The sequence below is a fragment of the Erythrolamprus reginae genome, chromosome 1, assembly GCF_031021105.1.
Source record: "Erythrolamprus reginae isolate rEryReg1 chromosome 1, rEryReg1.hap1, whole genome shotgun sequence".
Lineage (NCBI taxonomy): Eukaryota > Metazoa > Chordata > Lepidosauria > Squamata > Dipsadidae > Erythrolamprus > Erythrolamprus reginae.
Window position 1 is genome coordinate 348,513,029 of NC_091950.1, and position 21,004 is coordinate 348,534,032.

The following is a 21,004-nucleotide window of genomic DNA, read 5'->3' on the forward strand; positions in this document are numbered from 1 at the left end:
CCCGTGGCCCCACCAACCAACATTGTTTGGTTGACGAGACCTGGAGGAGGCCAACTCTATGGGTCCTTATTGGTTGCAGTGAAGTATGCAGTCCCGTAAATAGTCTTCTCCTAAGCTATGCAGGGCTTTAAAGGTAATAACCAACACCTTGAATTGCATCCAGAGACCCACTGGTAGCCAATGCAGATTGTGGAGTATTGGAGTAACATGTGTGTACCTTGATATACCGAAGATAGCTCACGCACTTTTGCATTTTGAACCAGTTGAAGTCTCTGAAAGCTTTTCAAGTGATGCTATCTAGGTTTGCTACTGAGATTCACTACACTTATCCTTTCGCCTTGCAGCTTCGTTCTGGATTAATCCACAATTCAAAATCAAGCTTTTAGAAGAAGATGATGACCCCGATGACGACGAACTGGCATGCAGCTTCCTAGTGGCTCTGATGCAAAAACATCGGAGAAAAGAACGCCACGCTGGAGGAGACATGCACACCATCGGCTTTGCCGTCTATCAGGTAAATACCGGATGGTTTTTCTGCTTTTCCTATTTATTCTGCAGCAAAGCTTACGGAAATGTGTTCCTAATCTCCCCCCCTCTCTCTTTCTCTCCCCTCCTCTCCATAGGTTCCTGAAGAGGTATACCCTGAGCAAAACCAATCCATTATTTGAACTGTTGGTGAAGGTGGAAAATGGTTGACTGAGATAGGTTGAGATGCAGATAGTGCTCTCTCATATGAGGGTGCTTTCCTCTTGCTTGAAACCATCATAACTTGCCACAATTACAGTGGTACCTCTAGTTATGAACTTAATTCGTTCTGTGATCAGGTTCTTAAGTAGAAAAGCTTGTAAGAAGAAGTAATTTTTCCCATAGAATCAATGTAAAAGCAAATAATGCGTGCAACTGGGGAAACCACAGGGAGGGTGGAGGCCCTGGTTCCTCCCAGGAGATTCCTAGAGAGGCCCCATGGAGGCTTCTCCCAGGCTTTTCTGCCCCTGTTTCCTCCCAGAAGATTCCTAGAGAGGCCACACGAAGGCTTCTCCCTGCATTTTCAGGCCCTGTTTCCTCCCAGAAGATTCCTAGAGAGGCCCCACGAAGGCTTTTCCCTGCCTTTTCCGCCCCTGTTTCCTCCCAGAAGATTCCTAGAGAGGCCCCATGAAGCTTCTCCCTGCCTTTTCAGGCCCTGTTTCCTCCCTGGCGATTCCTATAGAGGCCCCATGGAGGCTTCTCCTCCCCTTTTCAGGCCCAGTTTCCTCCCAGGAGATTCCTAGAGAGGGCCCACAGAGGCTTCTCCCCACCTTTTCTGTTTACAGTTTCAGAGGCTCAGGTTTGTAAGTGAAAAATGGTTCTTGAGAAGAGGCAAAAAAAATCTTGAACACCCGGTTCTTATCTAGAAAAGTTTGTAAGTATAGGCGTTCTTAGGTAAAGGTACCACTGTACCGTGATGGCTACAGTGTATTAAGATACTCGATGCTGTATATCTTCTGAAACTTTAAAGAGTCAGTTGTTATTAAAGGGGTACAGAAGCCTGCCTCTGTAAAAAAATAATAATAATAATTGGGTGTGTATGTACTTTTTTTATTTTAAGAAAAGTGTTTTGACTTTTATGCTTCTGAGTTGTGTGTGAGTGTGGTTATACACACATCCATATACTGGTTGGTACTTTGATGGCTGAAGAGCTGTAGAAAATACCTGAAATGCTTCTCTCCCAGGCCGAGGGCTGTCAAAACGTTCATCTGAAGAAGGACTTTTTTCTGAGGAACCAATCTCAAGCCCGTTCAGAGACCTTTATCAACCTGCGAGAAGTGAGCAATCACATTCGCCTGCCACCTGGTGAATACATCATAGTTCCCTCTACCTTCGAGCCTAACAAAGAAGCGGACTTCATCCTGCGTGTCTTCACAGAGAAACAGTCAGACACAGTGTGAGTCCATGCTTTGTGAGCTTCCTCCAGGGGTGGGCTACAGCCCGGATGGGGGGGAACGCAGTGGGGTAGCGAAAATGGAGCTCCACCCCAGAGCACCCAATTTGCACTGAAAGATATTGAAAGAAAATGCATAAGCCACGCCCACAGTGTGGTAGTAAAAATTTTGGCATCCCTTCACTGCCTTCCTCTAATTTTTTTTTGGGGGGGGGGTGTTCCAGAGACCCATAAGTAACCTTTAACCTTTGTGCCTTTTTTCTGAAAATATCCTGTGGTATCCCTGAAGCTCATAGGTAAGAAAGTGAGGACAAATAAAGGGAAATATTTCTTCACCCAGAGGGTCATTGGTTTATGGAATTCACTTCCAGAAGAGGTCGTGACCGCCTTCAGCCCCGATAGCTTCAATCAGGATTACACAGATTCATGGATGCCAAATGTATTGGTGGTTACTGAAACGGATGCCCAAATGCCCCCTCTATATTAATTGAGGTCGGCAGGATTCCCTTGGGTACCATTTGTTGGGGGTCAAGGGAAAGGGAGGGTTTTGCCTTCTCTTTCTGCTGAAGATCCCCATGTACAATTTGTGGGCCACTGTATGACATAGAATGCTGGACTCGATGGCACAATTCAGCATGGCTCTTCTTATATTACCATATGTTCTTAAGAGTTTCCTCAAGGAAAAATAAGGTGCTGGGCACACAATAACAACATACCAGACGACAGTTGCGTCCATCTCTTCTCGTTTTTACAAGAGCATTGATGTCTAAAAGTATTCTTTCTTTTTTAGGGTGCTTGATGATGAGATCTCCGCAGATCTACCAGATGAGGTGAAGTTGAACTACAAGGGGGCGTTATTTCTTTCATTGTTCTTGCCTTCTTCAATTCAGTGTCTGCCACTCAGATTGGACTTGAGTTTTCATAAACTTCTCACATCGTGGCATTGAAATGCAACCCATGTCCCAGGCACAACAGGTTGAAAAAGACCTGTTCTGTAGAAGTTTTTTAAAAGCCATAAGATTGGAAGATGGTTTAAAACAAACTTGGTAACACTTGCTTCCAATTCTCAAATTTCCATACTTGGTTTACCTTTTTAAAAAAACTTGAAGGCTCACTTGAGTAGAAAGGGAAAAAAGAAAGAACAGAAACAAGGTGATCCAGGTGATGAGTGTAGGAAGGTTCTAAGTTGATTTTAATGCTGGGAAGATAGAACATATCCTCAGCTTAAGTTCATATATAGTAGACATTTCTAGCAGACTCCAGGAATAGTTTAGTCTAAACATTGTTTACCAAGTGTTGTTTAATGTAGAAGTATTCAAGTATTGCTTAATCCCCTGCAGCACCCATATAATTGGTGTGGATCCAACCTTGACCAAATAAGCCCTTTGTTCTAATTTTATTCCTTTTAATTGAGAGGGGAAAAGCAGCTTTAAAGTATCAAGTTGTGTGATGGAATGTACACCTGCAGGAGCAAAGAGAGAGCAATTTAGCAACACAGAGTTTTCCCAGAGAGAGACCTGCACAGATTAAGAGACTACACAGTCCCAAAGGGAGGTGAGAGGGAGAAGGAGAAGGAGAGGTCCTAGAACAGTGATGGTGAACCTTTTCTTCTTTGGGTGCCAAAAAAGCATGGGTGTGCCCTATTGCACGTGTGTGAGTGCCTACACTCATCATTCAATGCCAGGGGAGGGCAAAAACAGCTTCCCACCCACCCAAGGCCCTCTGGAGGCCAGAAACAGCCTGTTCCCCAACTTCTGGTGGGCCCAGTAGACTCATGTTCACACTCCAAAGGCTTCCGTGGAGCAGTGTTTGCCAACCTTGGCAACTTGAAGATACTTGGACTTCAACTTCCAGAATTCCCCAGCCAGCATCCGCTGGCTGGGTAATTCTGGGAGTTGAAGTCCAAGTATCTTCAAGTTGCCAAGGTTGGCAGACACTGCCGTGGAGGGTGCAAATGCCCCTTTCCCCGGAGGCCCTCTGGAAGCCAAAAACACCCTCCCAGAGCCTCTGTGCAAGCAAAAAATCAGCTGGTCAGCACACACATGCACACTGGAGCTGAGCTAAGGCAACCACTTGTGTGCCAGCAGATATGGTTCCACGTGCCACCTGTGGCACCCATGCCATAGGTTCACCCTCACTGCCCTAGAACAGTGGTGGCGAACTTTTTTTGGTTCACATACCAAAAGGGTGTGTGTATGTACTTGTGCTAGCATGCGCACATGTGCCCCCACCCATTCCCACCCCACTCACACACATGCGCGCTCCCCATACACAATCCCCACCCCTGTGCATGTACATAGGCCTCACTAAAGCCTGGGATGGTGGAAAAACAGGCAAACCGGAAGTTCAGAAAAAATGGACTATTGTGCTGTTTTTCACACTCCGGAGCCTTCCAGGAAGGTTCCAGAAGCCCCGGAGTGCGAAAAACAGCACAACAGACAAAGCGGAAGTCTGTTTTTCTGAACTTCCGGTTTGCCTGTTGGTTGATTTTTTGCACTCCAGGGCTTCGGGGAAGCTTCCCTAAAGCCTCCGGAGGGCAGTACAGCCTTCCCCAAGGCCGAAAATCAGCTGGCTAACCCACGCATGCACACTGGAGCTAATATAGGGCAATGCCTCACCTGTGGTACGCATGCCATAGGCTCACTGTCACAGCCCTAGAATCTTTTGAGCTATATCTATTAGCTTAGCAACTTATAGCATTAGTTTGCCAAGATTTCCTCCATTAGGTGTAAGCAAAGAACGAATTGAGCTTGACTGGAATTCACTGTCTCATCCAGGCCCAGCATTTCCCTTGCATCAAAGGGAATTCAGAGTTGCTGTAGCTCTGCTGTGGGTGGAGCTTCCCTCCCTTTGTCTATCTGCATTTCCTGACTTTTTTTTTTCTTCCTAGCCTTTTTCCTGGTCAGGGTCTGTCAGCTGAGTGTTGCTCCAGTGGTTAGAAACATAGAAGACTGACAGCAGAAAAAGACCTCATGGTCCATCTAGTCTGCCCTTATACTATTTCTTGTATTTTATCTCAGGATGGATATATGTTTATCCCAGGCATGTTTAAATTCAGTTACTGTGGATTTACCAACCACGTCTGCTGGAAGTTTGTTCCAAGCATCTACTACTCTTTCAGTAGAATAATATTTTCTCATGTTGCTTTTGATCTTTCCCCCAACTAACTTCAGATTGTGTCCCCTTGTTCTTTCCTATTAAAAACACTTCCCTCCTGAACCTTATTTTGCCTTTTAACATATTTAAATGTAATAGGTTGCAATAGGAATTATCCAATTCAATTCAATTCAGTTTATTAGATTTGTATGCTGCCCCTCTCTGAAGACTAATTGACTTCTCACCCAAGTCTGATTATGTGAACTGGCCCCCAAATCACCCAGCCGACTTTTTGGTTTAAGGCAGGACTAGAACTTACTGGCGCCTGGTTTCTAGCCTGGAGCCTTAATCACTAGATCAAATTGGCTCTAACCAAACTCACATTTGAGGGATTTGAATTAATTGCAGGCTCATAGCCAGCATTTGGGAAGCAAGGAGCATATATATGAGACAGGTTACATTACATGTTACATGTGCCTCCTACATTACATCTAATGTGCCATTGCCGGAAAGTAGTATGTGGATGGCTTAATTGGTCCTATTTTTTGTTTCTTCAGGAAGAAATATCTGAAGATGATATAGATGACAATTTCAGGAACATGTTCCAACAGCTTGCAGGAGAGGTAAGTATTGTGCCTTAGTTTTCCTATGAATTCTTTTTTTCAGTTATCATATAGAGTGAGAGGTATGGAAAATATCAGCTAGTGTTTTGCCCTAGGCTTCCTGATAAATAATGAAGCAGAAAAAGAGTCCCCAAAAATCTCTTTTTATTTTAACGGCTGTGAATTATGTTCATTCCCAGCCGTAATAAGTCCCAAACAATGTTAATAAGTCCGAAAGAAGTATTTTGGAAGTAGGCAGATAAGCACAGAAGAATTATCTTTCTTGACACACTGACGAAGACCTAATTGAATGGCCTAGATATTAAATAAATGAAATGAAATGAAATGAAATAATAAAATAAAATAAATAATAAAATAAAATAAAATAAATAAAATAAAATAATAAAATAAAATAATAAAATAAAATAAATAGCTAGCTAACAAGAAACTTTGCAAGGCCAAACAGAAACACGGAGTCAGAACCGAAATGCTGAGACACGATTTGAAACAAAGTTGCTTCCTACAACAAGCATAACTGTTTGCTCCACTTGTATAGCCTATGGGAGGGGCCAGTCATCTCCAAGCCTTACTTCCGAGTAGTCCTTCTCCTCCGTAACTGTTCTTGCCCTCTGGGAAATCTGTGCATACGCGCATTGGGAACAGGCTCCCCCTGTTCCTCTGCCTCGTTCATGTCAGCCTCTGGAGACTCTAGAGTCAGCACAAACCTCTCAGATGCCGGGGTTGGATCTCTGTGACTAACATAATATTGAGGAGGCTTTAAGGCAGTAATGGGTTGCAAACCCCGTTGCTAGCAGTTCTGACACACATATAATGCTTCTGCACATGCACAGAAGCATCCAGGGTGTGTGGGCAGAGCCTCCTGCCATCACCACTACCAGTTCATAGCACCAGGCCATACTGCTAGCAACCTACCGCTGCTTTAAGGCCATTGCCATTTAAACCAATTTAGTAGAAGAAGCAATAAGGATTGTCCTCGATTTACAAAAGCTTCTTTAATTACCTTTAAAAGTTATAATGGCGCTGAAAAGGATGGATGATGGGCGGATTCTGAAAGATCTCCTATATGGCAAAATAGTGCAGGGAAAGAACCCCAGAGGGAGACCACAGCTGTGATATAAGTATACTGCTCAAAAAAAATAAAGGAAACACTTAAACAACACAATATAACTCCCAAATAAATCAAACTTCTGTGAAATCAAACTGTCCACTTAGGAAGCAACGCTGATTGACAATCAATTTCACATGCTGTTGTCAGCACATTCAACTTTGTACGGAACAAAGTATTCGATGAGAATGTTTCATTCATTCAGATCTAGGGTGTGTTCTTTGAGTGTTCCCTTTATTTTTTTTGTGCAGTGTATATCTGTAAGAGGGATTTAAAGGCCTTGGGGATGGACATTAACAGCTGGGAAACCTTGACCTTTGATATATTCAGCTTGGAGGCTAAAGACGCAGCATGGCCTTCTCCATTTCGAGGAGACCAAGGCAAAGACACAATCCCTGAACCAGTGAAATCTGGGGGCCAGACAGGGGACAGAATGCATCTCCCCTTAGTGTGGAAGGGATTCTCGGATTGGCCTTGTTAGCCACACTAGATGCTGTTCTGGGAACTCTTTGCAGAGCATCATACCATAGTATCAGCTGCCCAGAGTCCTTAGGGAGTTGGGCAGCATACAAATTTTAATAATTAAATTAAATTAAATTAAATAAGCAAATAAATAGACTGAAGGTTGCCAGTGGTGATGACTGAAAAAAGTGACTTATGACCATTTTTCACAGGTGCAATCTTTGCAGCATCCCCCTGATCATGTGATCAAAATTCAGATGCTTGGCACCTGGTCCATAATTATGACCATTGCTGTGTCCCAAGGTCAGGTGATCACCTTTTACGGCCTTCTGACAAGCAAAATCAATGGGGACAAATTTACTTACTAGCGAGATTACTAATTTATCATCTGCAATTATTCATTTAACACCCGGATTACTTAATTTAACATCCCTTAACATCAACAAGAAAGGTCATAAAATGGGGGGAAACTCACTTAACTTATGTCTCTCTTAACAACTGAAATTTTGGGGTCAATTGTGGTCGTATGTCAAGGACCATTTGTACCTTTAAATCAAAGATCTCTTATATATAACTGCCTTCAAGGTAATCTTCTCGGAGCTTAATTTGATTCATAATCAAATTAATTTGATTATAAATTGAGACTTAACAGCATGTCTCTATCATCAAAAGCTTGGGAAAGTAAAACAAATGTGTATTAAAAATTCATATATCGTGATATACTTTTTTTAAGTGGCTGTTGTTGAAATAAACTATATTGACTGCAGAATTCTCATAACTGTATCCAATGTTATGATCTACCTTAGTGGTGTTGCAGCCATCCCGACACACATTTGTAAATTGCGCTAGGTAGTGTCAATGTGTGAGAAATTATTAGTAATTACTTTCAGAAGAAAATGGGATTTATAATACCTTAATAATACCTTCAGAAGAAAATGGGATTTATAATACCTTAATAATACCTTAATAAACAATTAATTCTCTGTTCTCCCTTATTCCAGGACATGGAAATCAGTGTTTTTGAACTCAGAACTATTTTGAATAGAGTCATTTCTAGACGTAAGTAGTGTTTAGTCAATCCAGAATTACAGGGAATCACATTGTTTCATCTTCCTTTCCATGTTATGTATTCCAAATGTTACCTTAGAAATACCCGGAAAGTAATGCATCACATTTTTTTCAATAATTATTTATTGAACACAATGAAACTTACACACATGAAAGAATGATGTTTATTCTACATTCCCTATTTTTTCACGTAATCTCCATTCCATTCTATGGCCTTCTCCAGAGAGACACAAGGCTGTGTATGCCCTGTTGGTACCACTCCTTGTTCTGGTCACAAAGTCATTTCTGCACTGTGCGAATCACCTCTAGTGGCCTCACCCTCTGTGCCCAGTGACTAAACATACTTCTGTCCATAAACTGTACACAAACGTTTGTGAATGTTCCCAGCAGTTTCTTTCTCCTTACTGCGAAATTCAATGATGACACGCTGCTTGTAATATACATCACTTACAGATGCCATTTCAAAATACTGCTGTAGCTATCTGTCTGAAGAAACACAAAATTTACACACGCACTCCTGCCAATTCAAATACTGTAATGTATATCTAAAAAGTTTCACATTCGTACCATTACTGTAGGCTGAGAAGAAAAATGTGCATTATTTTCCGGGCGACCTTTGTAGGTTCTTCAATAAATGTGGCTCTTTTTCTTCCTTTGTCTAGACAAAGATCTGAAGACTGATGGATTCAGCATGGACTCTTGTCGCAACATGATCAATCTGATGGATGTATCCTCTCTGCTATAAATAAGAGAGATTTCCTGGTTATAATAAAATAGACAAGCAAAATATATTCTACATACATAGCTTACCCCGTGTTAAGAAATACCTGGACTTTTACATTATTTTGAATTGCAAATTATCCAAACCTATTTAAGCTAGTATATATCTGTATCTTATTTTGTCCCTGTGTATCCAGACTGATAAGTGGTCCAGAAATGTGTTAAGATGGTTTATAATACTGTACTAGAAATTGTTCATACTTTATATATTGTCTTGATACTCTGTTCACAAAAGTATTCATTCTTGCACCAGTAGGAAGGCTTCACAAATGTCATGGATGGGGAGTTAAAGTTGGAAATTAATTACAGATCTCATTTGAAAAAAAATAAGCTTATCTTTATTTCTGTTACCTTGTTCAGATTTTTTTTTCTTCCATAGGAGCACTGATACAGCACCAGGAAATTAGAGTTGATCACTGGGGAGAAAAAAATCTGAACAAATAAATGGAATTAAGCTGCGAGATTAATCTACGGTACTTGACATTATATAGACTCAAGACCGGGGTGGGCAATTAATTTTGCCATGGGGCTGCTTGAGAAATTGGGATGGTTTTAGAGGGCTGGACTAATATAATTAACTCAGTTCTACCCAATACTGTAAAGACCGAGACCCTGACCTGACCTAAACACCCAGACCCACTCTACAGACCCCTAGTTGTTTGCTTTATGGCAACACAGTGCACCACAGTTACTGCGCTGGAGTGTTTGCGTGGTTTCTGTGCTTGGCCGCTCTCGGTAGGAGGTTGGGGTCCGCTCCAGTGCGAGGGTGAAAGAGCTCACTACGTCTGCTGGAACTCCACCAGTTCCTGCTTTCTTCATGATTCATCAGGAAAGCAGGAACAGGAGGAGTCCCAGCAGATGCGGTGACCTCTTTCACCCTCACACTGGAGAGGACCCCAACCTCCGCGGTCCGGTCATAGACAGCAGGCGGGCCGCACTTTGCCCAGGTCTGCTCAAGACCCTTCATGGACAACAGTGATAGCCAAGTAGCTTTGTACACAAGCTTTAGCTTGGCATCACATTTTTCTTACCAATAACTACTTGCTGCTATATTATGTTCCTTCTAGTTTAAGAAGATCCTATTGAAATATTAACTCTAGACTTTAACTTAGTGGTCTAGATCAGCATATATAGTCAATTGCATTTGGAAATATTTTTGTGTGTTTTTTTGGACAAACATGGAAAGCTCATAATCCTGCCAAGATTATTTATGGGTTCTATATGTGTGTTCTCAGTGTCATAAAGGTAGAGCACTATTTTCCCATCAATTTACCAATATTTCCCCAGACTTTCAGATTATAGGCCATTCTTTTTAACCTTTGAAGTTCTCTCCTTGACTATTTTGCTCTTCAGAAAGATGGCAGTGCTCGTCTGGGTCTTGTAGAATTTCAGATTTTGTGGAACAAAATCAGAAACTGGCTGGTAAGAGAGATACCTTGCATATGTGTGTTGTCAATACAGCTTTTGGTGGAAGCTGCGTTTTGGTTTAAAGATGAAGAGAGTATGGGAAAAGTAATCTTAAGCACTTTTTTGTTTCGTTTTGTTTTGTTGTTGTTTATGTGTGAGACAGACTATATTTCGCCAGCATGACTTGGATAAATCAGGAACTATGAGCTCTTACGAGATGCGTCTGGCCTTGGAATCAGCTGGTAAGTCTGGAAGGGATGGTTAGAAAACGCTGCATTGGTAGGTGTAGGAATCTTTATCAGCTGAAGAGACTGACATGTTAATTATGCAGCATATTTTGAATTTTCACTTATGCTGAATTTGTTCAATTGTTCTGTTATTCCCTGAAAATACGATCAGTGGAGGGTAAAAGGAGAATGAAATCCCTTTCTCGGGTATGGAAAATAAAGGTAATCAATAACATGGGTTGGGTTCTGTTCTGTCGGGCTCTCTGGTAGACTCCTCCCAAAAATTCACAGGTACAAATGTCAGACACACACACGTTTGAAAATTCAAAACAATGTTCTTTATAATGAAAATTCACTTAACCTAAGCCCTCTTTTGGTATAGCAAAGAACACTCGTCTCCAAACAAACTGGTAATTTGTACAAGTCCCTTATCAGTCCTGTGATACTTAGCTTGCAGTGTGAGGCAATTCACAGTCCTTCTTCTTTCACAAAGTGAAACACACTTTGCTCTGGTTTAGTTTCAAAGCGGGGGAAAATCAGCACACAAAAGGTCAAAGTCAAAGTCACAAAAGGTCAAAGTAAAGCAGTCACGAAACACAACGATCAGATAATCCTCCACAATGGCTAAACCCACAGGCTGCTATTTATAGCAGCCTCACTAATTACCACAGCCCCACCCAACCACAGGTGGCCTCATTTTCTTTGATAATAATCTCTCAGTTGTTGTTGCCTATGCATAGCTCTCCGCATGCATGGCTGTATCATTAACTCTTGTTCTGAATCCAAGGAGGAGCTAGATAATTGATCTCCTTCTGAGCTGTCTGCCACACTCTCCTCCTCCCTGTCACTCATGTCTTCTTGGTCAGAGGAGCCTTCATCAGCAGATTCCACTGGGGGCAAAACAGGCCTGCAGCATGTGGATGTCTCCCCCACATCCACAGTCCTTGGGGCAGGAGCTGGGCCAGAGCTAACCACAACAGGTTCCAGCCTCCCAGATTGGCTGCAAGAACTTCGGAAACTGCTTGGCCACTGATCCTAATGCTACTTTCACATTCTGATTTGGAATCAGATCTTTCAATTTGAGCACATTAATGAGAATTGCAGTTTTGTGACAAATAAAAAATATGTTATTCATGTTATTGAACTTACCATGCAAAGCTCCAGATAATACAATCATTTCTTCCCCTGCCAGAATTGCCCAATTCTTTTACATCATTTGGAAACAAAAAGAAATAAATGAAAGGGACTCATTTGTTCCTCGAAGGAAAGCCTCACTTAATAATATAACTCACGATGCACTATTAATTGCCTTTATGATCCAATAGAAAGCTGTAGGTTTGGTCCTCCGAATTCTATTTTTACCTAGACATGATTCAGAAGAGAATTTTTAACTCCCCTAATTCTGAGGACATTGCCTCGAGAGTTCAAGTCCCCAGTCAACACGTATTGATTTCTTATAGCTAATCTAATAATTGCTTGTTCAATTAAATGAAAGGGACTCCTTTCTACAACTCAATCTTGTTCCTCCAAGAAAAACTTCACTTAATAATATAACTCAAGGTTCACTATTAGAGAGCTTTTCCTTGGAGGAGCAAGACAGACACATTCTTTCCCCTCCCTTGTGCATTGAAGATATGATTTTCTTAAGAATGGTTCTTAGGGAAAACATTTATATTGTAGTCTCTCTTATTCCAAGGAGTATATCCTTTTGTGTTTAAAAAACCCTAAAACTCTAATGTGATTTCTTACTGCAAATACATACAGATCAATAAGTTAATATTTCCACTGCATTTTTTCCAAACATAGTAGAATTTGCCTCCAGCCTCTAGCAGAGTGGTTCTCAACATTTCTAATGCCACAACCCCTTAATACAGTTCCTCATGTTGTGGTGACCCCGAACCAAAAGTGTAGCGCCAATTCTCCCAACAGAGCTTTAAGCTGATTGACACCCCCACTGTAAACACCTGATTGGTCGGATTGTAAAAATATGTTCCAAGGCGCCAGAATAGAAGCTTTAGTCAAAGCAATGGAAACTGCAGTTTAATGTTTCCAAATGTAAAATAATGCACTTGGGGAAAAGGAATCCTCAATCTGAGTATTGTATTGGCAGTTCTGTGTTAGCAAAAACTTCAGAAGAGAAGGATTTATGGGTCGTGATTTCTGACAGTCTCAAAATGGGTGAACAGTGCAGTCAGGCGGTAGGGAAAGCAAGTAGGATGCTTGGCTGCATAGCTAGAGGTATAACAAGCAGGAAGAGGGAGATTATGATCCCGCTATATAGAGTGCTGGTGAGACCACATTTGGAATACTGTGTTCAGTTCTGGAGACCTCACCTACAAAAAAGATATTGACAAAGTTGAACGGGTCCAGAGACGGGCTACAAGAATGGTGGAAGGTCTTAAGCATAAAACGTATCAAGAAAGACTTAATGAACTCAATCTGTATAGTCTGGAGGACAGAAGGAAAAAGGGGGACATGATCGAAACATTTAAATATGTTAAAGGGTTAAATAAGGTCCAGGAGGAAAGTGTTTTTAATAGGAAAGTGAACACAAGAACAAGGGGACACAATCTGAAGTTAGTTGTGGGAAAGATCAAAAGCAACATGAGAAAATATTATTTTACTGAAAGAGTAGTAGATCCTTGGAACAAACTTCCAGCAGGCGTGGTAGATAAATCTATAATAACTGAATTTAAACATGCCTGGGATAAACATATATCCATCCTAAGATAAAATACAGAAAATAGTATAAGGGCAGACTAGATGGATCATGAGGTCTTTTTCTGCCGTCAGTCTTCTATGTTTAGTTCTAACACCAGGGCAAAATTGTCTTTTCCATGATCTTAGGCAACCCCAGTGAAATGGCTGTTCAACCCCCAAGTTAAGCACCACTGCTCAAGCTGGAATTCATCCTCAGCACCTGCTTCTGTATTATAAATATAGACAATTCCAGCAACTAAGTGGTTTTAGACTCCTCCTAAAGATATGTCATCTAATCAGCTTATTCTTCATGTTTTTCAACTTTCCTGAGTTTTTAAATCATTCCCTGAATCTCTTCTAGTCCACCTCATGACTTTCACTCTGTCATGGTTAATGTTCTATTTCTAAATCTTTAGGTTTTAAACTGGACAACAAGTTGCATCAAGTGATAGTAGCGCGCTATGCTGATGAATCAATGGGTGTGGACTTTGATAACTTTGTCTGCTGTCTAGTCAAGCTGGAAACTATGTTCAGTAAGTGCTTACAGGGAAGGGGCTGATAAGGCAGCCACCTACCAAGGCAATTAATAGCCCTCATTTCGTGTAGGTTCATCTCAAAGCATGATGGGTGAATTTCTGCTTTATTGTTGTAATATGATTATTTAAAAAAACAGCTTTGCTACACCAAATCCTTAAATTGTGAAATGGGAGGGAGGGAGGGAGGGAGGGAAGCTCCTATTGTGGTATAAATGAATTCCAAAATCAGCTGATTATACAATTCATTTAAACATCCATAGGTGTTGATGTATATTGCAGCCATTTTAGCTCCCCAGATTAGGCTCTGCCAAGCTACTGAGCTAAATTGTGTCATTTACCCAAAGCAATGACTACTTTTTAAGTAGTTATCTGTTCCTTTGATTGTCCAAGGTTTGATGTGTATGCTCCTTTGTGGAACTAGTTGATGATAAAGTTGGAATAAAAATTCTTTTACCAAAAAGGCTTTTTTCTTTATTTTCTAAAAAACTTTTCAGGATTCTTCCGCAGTTTGGATCCAGATGGCTCTGGAAGTGCTGTGATGGACCTTGGTGAGGTAAGGAAGTTAAGATGTTTTTTAATTTATTTATAATAATAATTAATAATAATTTATTAGATTTGTAAGCCAACCCCTCTCCGAATACAAGGTTCAGGTTCAGCACCCGAACTTTTGCCGTAAAAGTTCTGGTTCGGTGCCAGACCCGAACCCAAACTTTACCCGAACCCGAACTCAAGGAGCCGAGGAGTGCCACCGCCCAGCTGTCACCTTCCGAAACAGCCGGGGCGCTTCTCGGCGTTCTCCTGAACGCCGAACCTGGAAGTTTGGCAAAAGTTCGGGTTCGGGAGAACACCGAGAAGCGCTGCCGCCCGACTGTTACCTTCCCAGAAGAGCCGTGGAGCTGTCGGGCGGTCGGGAGGCGCAAATGGAGGTGGGGAATCCCAATAGGAGATTCCAGGGCAGAGCTTTGACATCACGGAGACGTCCTTCCTGGCCGGCCGAAACGGGGACTCCAGGAAGGACGTCTCTGTGATGTCAAAGCTCTGCTCCTGGAATCCCCTATTGGGATTCCCCACTTCCGTTTGCGCCTCCCGACCGGCCGACAGCTCCCCGGCTCTTCTGGGAAGGTGACAGCCGGGCGGCAGCGCTTCTCGGGGTCCTCCCGAACCTGAACCCGAACTTTTGCCGAACTTTCGGAAAAGTTTGGGTTTGGGTTTGGCATACCGAACTTCACAAAGTTCGGTACAAACCCGAACTTTGCAAGCTCGGTTCGCCCAACACTATTTATAACCATCACTTTTTATTTTTAGGATCTTTTGGACATCATCTGGATATGGCAGGAAAAAAATGAGCTATTTAGAAGAGATGAAAGGGGAAAAAAACAGGTTTAGACCTTTTTTGATAGATAATAGCGTTATCATTGAATTATAGGAGAGAAAGGCTTGAGAGAAAGTTTAGTTTTGCTTTGAGTAATTTACTCTTGAGATAATCATGAAATATCCAAGGAGATGTTTATATATACAAGGAAAAAGGAAAGACATTTGGAGGTCTATACGGAAATAAAATCATTCTGACAACATATGACAAAATATTGCAGCTTTTATATTTGATTCCTAAATAATTCTGAAAATAAAGCAGATTATAGCCTAGTGCAAAGATGGCGAACCTTTTTTCCCTCCGTTGCCAAAAGAGCGTACGTGCACGAGTGCCCATACCCATAATTCAATGCCTGGGGAGGGCGAAAACAGCGTCTCCCACACTCTGGAGGCCCTCTGGAGGCTGGAAACAGCCTGTTTCCCAACTTCTGGTGGGCCCAGTAGGCTCATGTTTTGCACTCCCGAGGCTCCAAAGACTTCCCTGGAGCTGGAGGAGGGTAAAAATGTCCTCCCCCATCTCCCGGAGGCTCTCTGGAAACCAAAAACACCCTCTCAGAGCCTCTGTGCAAGCCAAAAATCGGCTGGCTGGCACACACATGCACATTGAAGCTGAGCTAGGCAACGGCTCACGTGCCAGCAGATATGGCTCCGCATGCCACCTGTGGCACCCATGACACAGGTTCACCATCGCTGGCCTAGTGTATCATTCTGAGTTTCTTTGTTGCTTTCTTTTCTCCACAGTGGCTGACATTCACAATGTGCGGCTAATGCAGTGATGGAACTTCATAAAGACGACCAGATGGGACTGGACTATCCTGAGTGCCTTCCATATGTCAGATCTACAGACATGTGACGGCCCATCAACCCCATCCATTCTTTGCCACCGCATCCAGTTACAGAACCTGCTTTCTTCTTCCTCTTGGCAACAGACCCAACAATATCCTGTGATTTATGTTCTCTCAGATTTACGTGTCAAAGCTTCTTCAGGAAGCAGGCTATTTCCTGCTGTTAGCATAAGGCCTTGATAGCAGCATTTTAGGACCTGGGGAAAAGCGAGCGAGGGGGGCACAGATGCATGTTTGTTCATTCACTGCATGGGTATTTTAGCGATTTTACTGAGCTTATCAAGCCTTTGGAGTTAGCAAGAGGCAGGATTGCAGTTCAGTTATTATGATCAATTAGTCTTTCCCTCTTCACTGGCTATGGCTGATTTTGATCTTGCAAGAAAGCCTCTTTCTCTTTGCTGGGAAGTTCTGCATCTGCTACTTTGCTTTTTTCTCCTGTGAGAAAAGTTACAAAGGGAATTTTATCCCTAATTCAACTTTCCACACAGTGCTTTCTAAAGTAATGCAGGGAACGCTCTGAAGTGGTGCCAAAAGTTGGTGAAATCAGGCATTTGCCAAGATGACTAAGAAACTCCGCTGTCACGAAGAGCCACTATTTTCATTTCATGAAGGAACTCGGCAGAGGCATAATGCTCAGCTTACAAACGCTGTTTCTTCCAAAGGATGATGGGACTGCATTGAGAGTCCCTGCAGTTCATAAGCAGTGCCAGAAACAGAGATGCTCCATATTGAGGTTTCTGTTCTTTCACAATTAAATTAGCAAGCCAACCACCCAAGTCATTAGTACAGACTCAGCTAAGCAGCCTGTCCTGCTAGATCTGTACAAAATCCTAAATAGAAAATGGTTGGAAAACATCTTTTCCAATAACCACACTGGAGAATGTGGCCCCTTTCCCCAATTCCCATGTAAGAACAGTCTGTCTAGATTTACTGATTTCAAGTTTTTAAAAACTAATATAGAAATAGTGAAGTGTGCCTAAAGGTATGCTTTCCTATTTTTTTTTAATTTATCTCCACTAGACTTGGAGATTTTTTAACAACAAAAGTATTTTTTTTAAAAGCAAAACTAAAGTGTCTCTTGAATTTTATGTTTTATACATAGTGAATGAGAACATCAACATATTGCAAATATAGCCTATTTTGGAATATTTTCTGTTACAGTGCAACTAAGGATGATGTTTTGACAGAGCTTGGTGAATGGGCTAGGCCAGTGATGGCAAACCTTTTTTTCCTCGGGTGCCGAAAGAGCGTGTGCACATGCTATCACACATGCACGACTGCCCACACCCATAATTCAATGTCTGGGGAGGGAGGGCCAGAAATGGCTTGTTTCCCAACTTTTGGTGAGCCCAGTAGGCTCGTGTTTCACTCTCCCCAGGCTCCAAAGGCTTCCCTGGAGCCGAAGGAGGATAAAAACGTCCTCCTCCATCCCCCCGGAGGCTCTCTGGAAGCCAAAATGAGCCTCTGTGCGAGCCAAAAATCAGCTGGCAGGCATATACATGCACATTGGTGCTTAACTAGAGCAATGGCTCACATGCCAGCAGATATGGCTCCACGTGGCACCTGTGCCATAGGTTCACCATCACTGGGCTAGGCTACTGTTGAAGTTGTAAGCATAGGTCAGGTCACTACATGCCTTGTATTCCAAGAGCAATATCTATGTACAACAAGTAATGTGGCTTAATTGAAGGAAAATGTTATTTCTGAGTGTTGTTTCCAGTTATGCCTCTGACTTGTCCTTGGCTAAAAATATCTCTTTTTCCTCTTTTTCTTTTTTTTTGCTAGTAGCTTTAATATTCTGAAGGTATCAGAGTGGAATAAAATATCTACACAGGAAATACATGACTTTGTACATCACTTCTTACTACTAAGTCGCTGCAGTAGTCTTGAGTAGAATATCCTTTCGGGTAATGCTGTCCATCCTACATTGATTGAATAGGGTCAAGCTAAATGTTCCCATCTAACCTGCAGTTTCATCATTCTCCATATGTCCAACTTGCATAATAGATAAGTAACTTGTACAAAAGAGGAGTTTGTACTGTATATGATCTCAAAATTGTCTCTTTCTTGATTCACAAGCGCAAAGCAACTATTTAAAAGAATATCTACTAAAAGCTAATGCTTTAATTTAGAAATGTTGTAGGTGGGATCCTATGTTATTGGCATTAAATGAAGATTGAGAGTCTTATGCTTTACAAACCAAATAAGGAAATTATTTATGTCTTCTGGGCTCTCCTAGGAAGATTATAATTCATTTGATTAAAAGGATGAAGTCATCACTCTGTAATCTGTTCCTCAGAAAAAGGGGTGACCATGTTTTCTATATTCAAGTCATATACACTAAGAAAGTGCAGATTTCAGAGTATGTACAGTGAACAGTACATTCTTTAGCCAAGAGTTAGGTTTTCAGAAACCTTTACAAAAAATGCTGCAGGAGATAAGAGGGAGCTGAAAATTAAGATTGCAACATGAATATAGGAGGTTTAGGTAACCAAGTCCTAGTAGGGGAAAGAGAGACTAATGTGTTGAACTGGGACTACCAGATCCTGGTAGAAGTGCAAATGATACTAAATGGCATAGTTTCATTAATCTATTTAATTTGACACATTACTCTTGTAATAACAGAATATTTCTCTGTGCAATACTGGTCCAAACTAATTCATGTTCTTGTGTCCAGAGGCTGGCAACAACTTACTGCTTTCTTGCAAGGGCTTATCTACTCTCTTCCTGCCTTAATTCAAATTGCAACATATGTAAAATAATAGAAATTTATTAAATGGAAATATGTTTGGTGTTTATGTGTGTATGCATGTATGTGTGCAATTTTATTAATAGTGGTTAAAATTATTGGAAGCAAATGGATTTTATTAGGAGCCATTTGTTAAAGGAGATTTCATAAATATTTCTATAAAAATGTGCAGACTATATTAGAAAAAGTATCTTCCAATCAGTTGCATGAAAAAAAATGTTGAAATGTACTGTATGTTACCAACAACTAATTATAAAACGTCCAAGGATAAAAATACCATTTATGTTTTTGTTAAACCGAAAAAAATAACATAATGGAAGGGTAGTGCTCCAAGGTTAAATTTACCATGTATTTGCTGCTACATGGCAAACATGGTTAAAATTCAGAAAAGGAAGAAGTACAAGAAATTTCCAAGCCATATCTGTATTATTTTACAGTCTTAAAAACAGTAGGAATTGTCTGCAGATAGAAAAACCTGATTCTGATGAAAGATTCTTGGAAACTCGAAGGATTGAATATTATTTCATAAGTGTCTATTGTGTTGCAATATTTCTGCCTTAATATAGATACGAATTGTTTTACCTGAAAGCATGGTTGCTTTCATTTTTTTAATATTTTAGACCAGAAATTATAGTCTATCAACAAATGTACCAGAACTAATCAATACGTGACAAAGTCAGCTCATAAATATCATTGAAGTAATTAAATTGGAAGAGTAGGAAAGGTAGCGCTATTAAAGCTAAAGAATTTACATCAATCCTTATGTCAAAATGTATTGTAGCAAGAGGTGGTAATCTTAATTAATATCTCTGAAATAGCATTGCACAAAACACAAAAGCAGATGAAAATATAAAATCCAATCCAGTTCTATATTTTATCCAGAAACCAGCAGGTGGCATAATAGCTCTTTTAACACAGATTGCAATCTTGTCTCTTACATTGTGGTTCCTAAAATGACTAGAAAATGACTGGATTGGTTTAAGAATATAGGGAAGCATTAGTTAGATTAGTTTAGGGGATTAATTATATTCAGTCATTGCTTTAATATATAATTCAGAATGAGAACTTAAAGATCCTCAGAGAATTTACAAATAGCTATCTTAAATTTATGCTGGACTAGTAAATAATATTCCAAGCATGTACCCCCCCCTCCTTTATTTAGGTTGGATTCATATCACATGGGCTGAAAAAAATTAATACAAAATTGTATTGCCTTGAGCTTTCTGGTTTTGGGGCATTATTTTAGGATAGCTCTACTCTAATTATGGGTTGAGGTTTTTTTTAGAATTACCCACTTTTGGAAAGTGGAAATAATATAGGGATTATTTCTGTAAAACATTAGAAATACTTTTTTTTCTTTAGTTTTGTCATGACACTGCTCCTGACCAATAATTTTAAGTGAGCTGCTAATTTATAGTATAATTTTCTCTAAACAATTAAACTGAATGCAGGTTATTCCCATTTTGAAAGTGTAAAAAAAAAACAATTCCCAGGGAGTGATCTAGAGAAAAGAAAAGCTTATCCTATGTGGCATTATATATATATAATCTCTGAAATTTACACGGGAAGAAACCTGAATATGGCAAGACCTTCATATATATGACACTAAAAATATTACATGGGGAAAAACCCAAACTCAGAACAGTCTACTTACATATACCTGTGAAAATTTATGAACACACACACACACACCATATTTTTTGGAGCATAAGACGCACCAGAGTATAAGATGCACCTTAGTTTTGGGGGAGAAAAATAGGGGAAAGAATCTGCTTACCAGGTATTCATCTGGCTTAGCGTCCCCTGATTAGGGCTTTTAAAAAACATTATTCTGAGAGTAACAATGAAAGAGCTTGTAAGCCAGTAAGAGCTGGGAACATCATTAGCACCTGGAAAGAAACATTTGGAGCAAGTAGAGCAATGGAAAAAACTGCAGACTTAGAGCTTGGAAAACATTCTCCGCAAAGAGTAACAATGAAACAGCTTGGAAACCAGTAAGAGCTGGGAACATTGTTAGCATCTGGTTAGGGCTGGAAAGAAACTTATTCGGAGCAAGTTAGAGCAATGAAAAAACCCCTGGAGAGTCTTAGGGCTTGGAAAACATTCTTCACAGTGAA

The 21,004-nt window shown here is 40.8% G+C and overlaps 1 protein-coding gene and 1 long non-coding RNA gene across 3 annotated transcripts in view; one reads left to right on the plus strand and one right to left on the minus strand.

Moving 5' to 3' along the window:
• Positions 1-19,161, plus strand: part of CAPN11 (calpain 11) — a 65,947-nt gene extending 46,786 nt beyond the window's left edge. For both annotated transcript variants that reach the window (XM_070734222.1, XM_070734223.1), the window contains exons 11-22: positions 345-514; positions 624-635; positions 1,710-1,921; positions 2,709-2,748; positions 5,572-5,637; positions 8,206-8,263; positions 8,935-8,999; positions 10,406-10,474; positions 10,623-10,701; positions 13,803-13,919; positions 14,417-14,475; positions 16,035-19,161. In XM_070734222.1, coding sequence (XP_070590323.1) covers positions 345-514; positions 624-635; positions 1,710-1,921; positions 2,709-2,748; positions 5,572-5,637; positions 8,206-8,263; positions 8,935-8,999; positions 10,406-10,474; positions 10,623-10,701; positions 13,803-13,919; positions 14,417-14,475; positions 16,035-16,061 — 974 coding nt within the window. In that variant the 3' untranslated portion in view covers positions 16,062-19,161. The remainder of the gene's footprint in view (positions 1-344; positions 515-623; positions 636-1,709; positions 1,922-2,708; positions 2,749-5,571; positions 5,638-8,205; positions 8,264-8,934; positions 9,000-10,405; positions 10,475-10,622; positions 10,702-13,802; positions 13,920-14,416; positions 14,476-16,034) is intronic.
• The window catches only part of LOC139157447 (uncharacterized), a 40,321-nt gene continuing 27,694 nt past the window's right edge, over positions 8,378-21,004 (minus strand). The window contains exons 6-7 of the long non-coding RNA XR_011557488.1: positions 9,404-9,468; positions 8,378-9,011 (exon numbers count right to left, since the gene is read on the minus strand). This is a non-coding gene — a long non-coding RNA (uncharacterized lncRNA). The remainder of the gene's footprint in view (positions 9,012-9,403; positions 9,469-21,004) is intronic.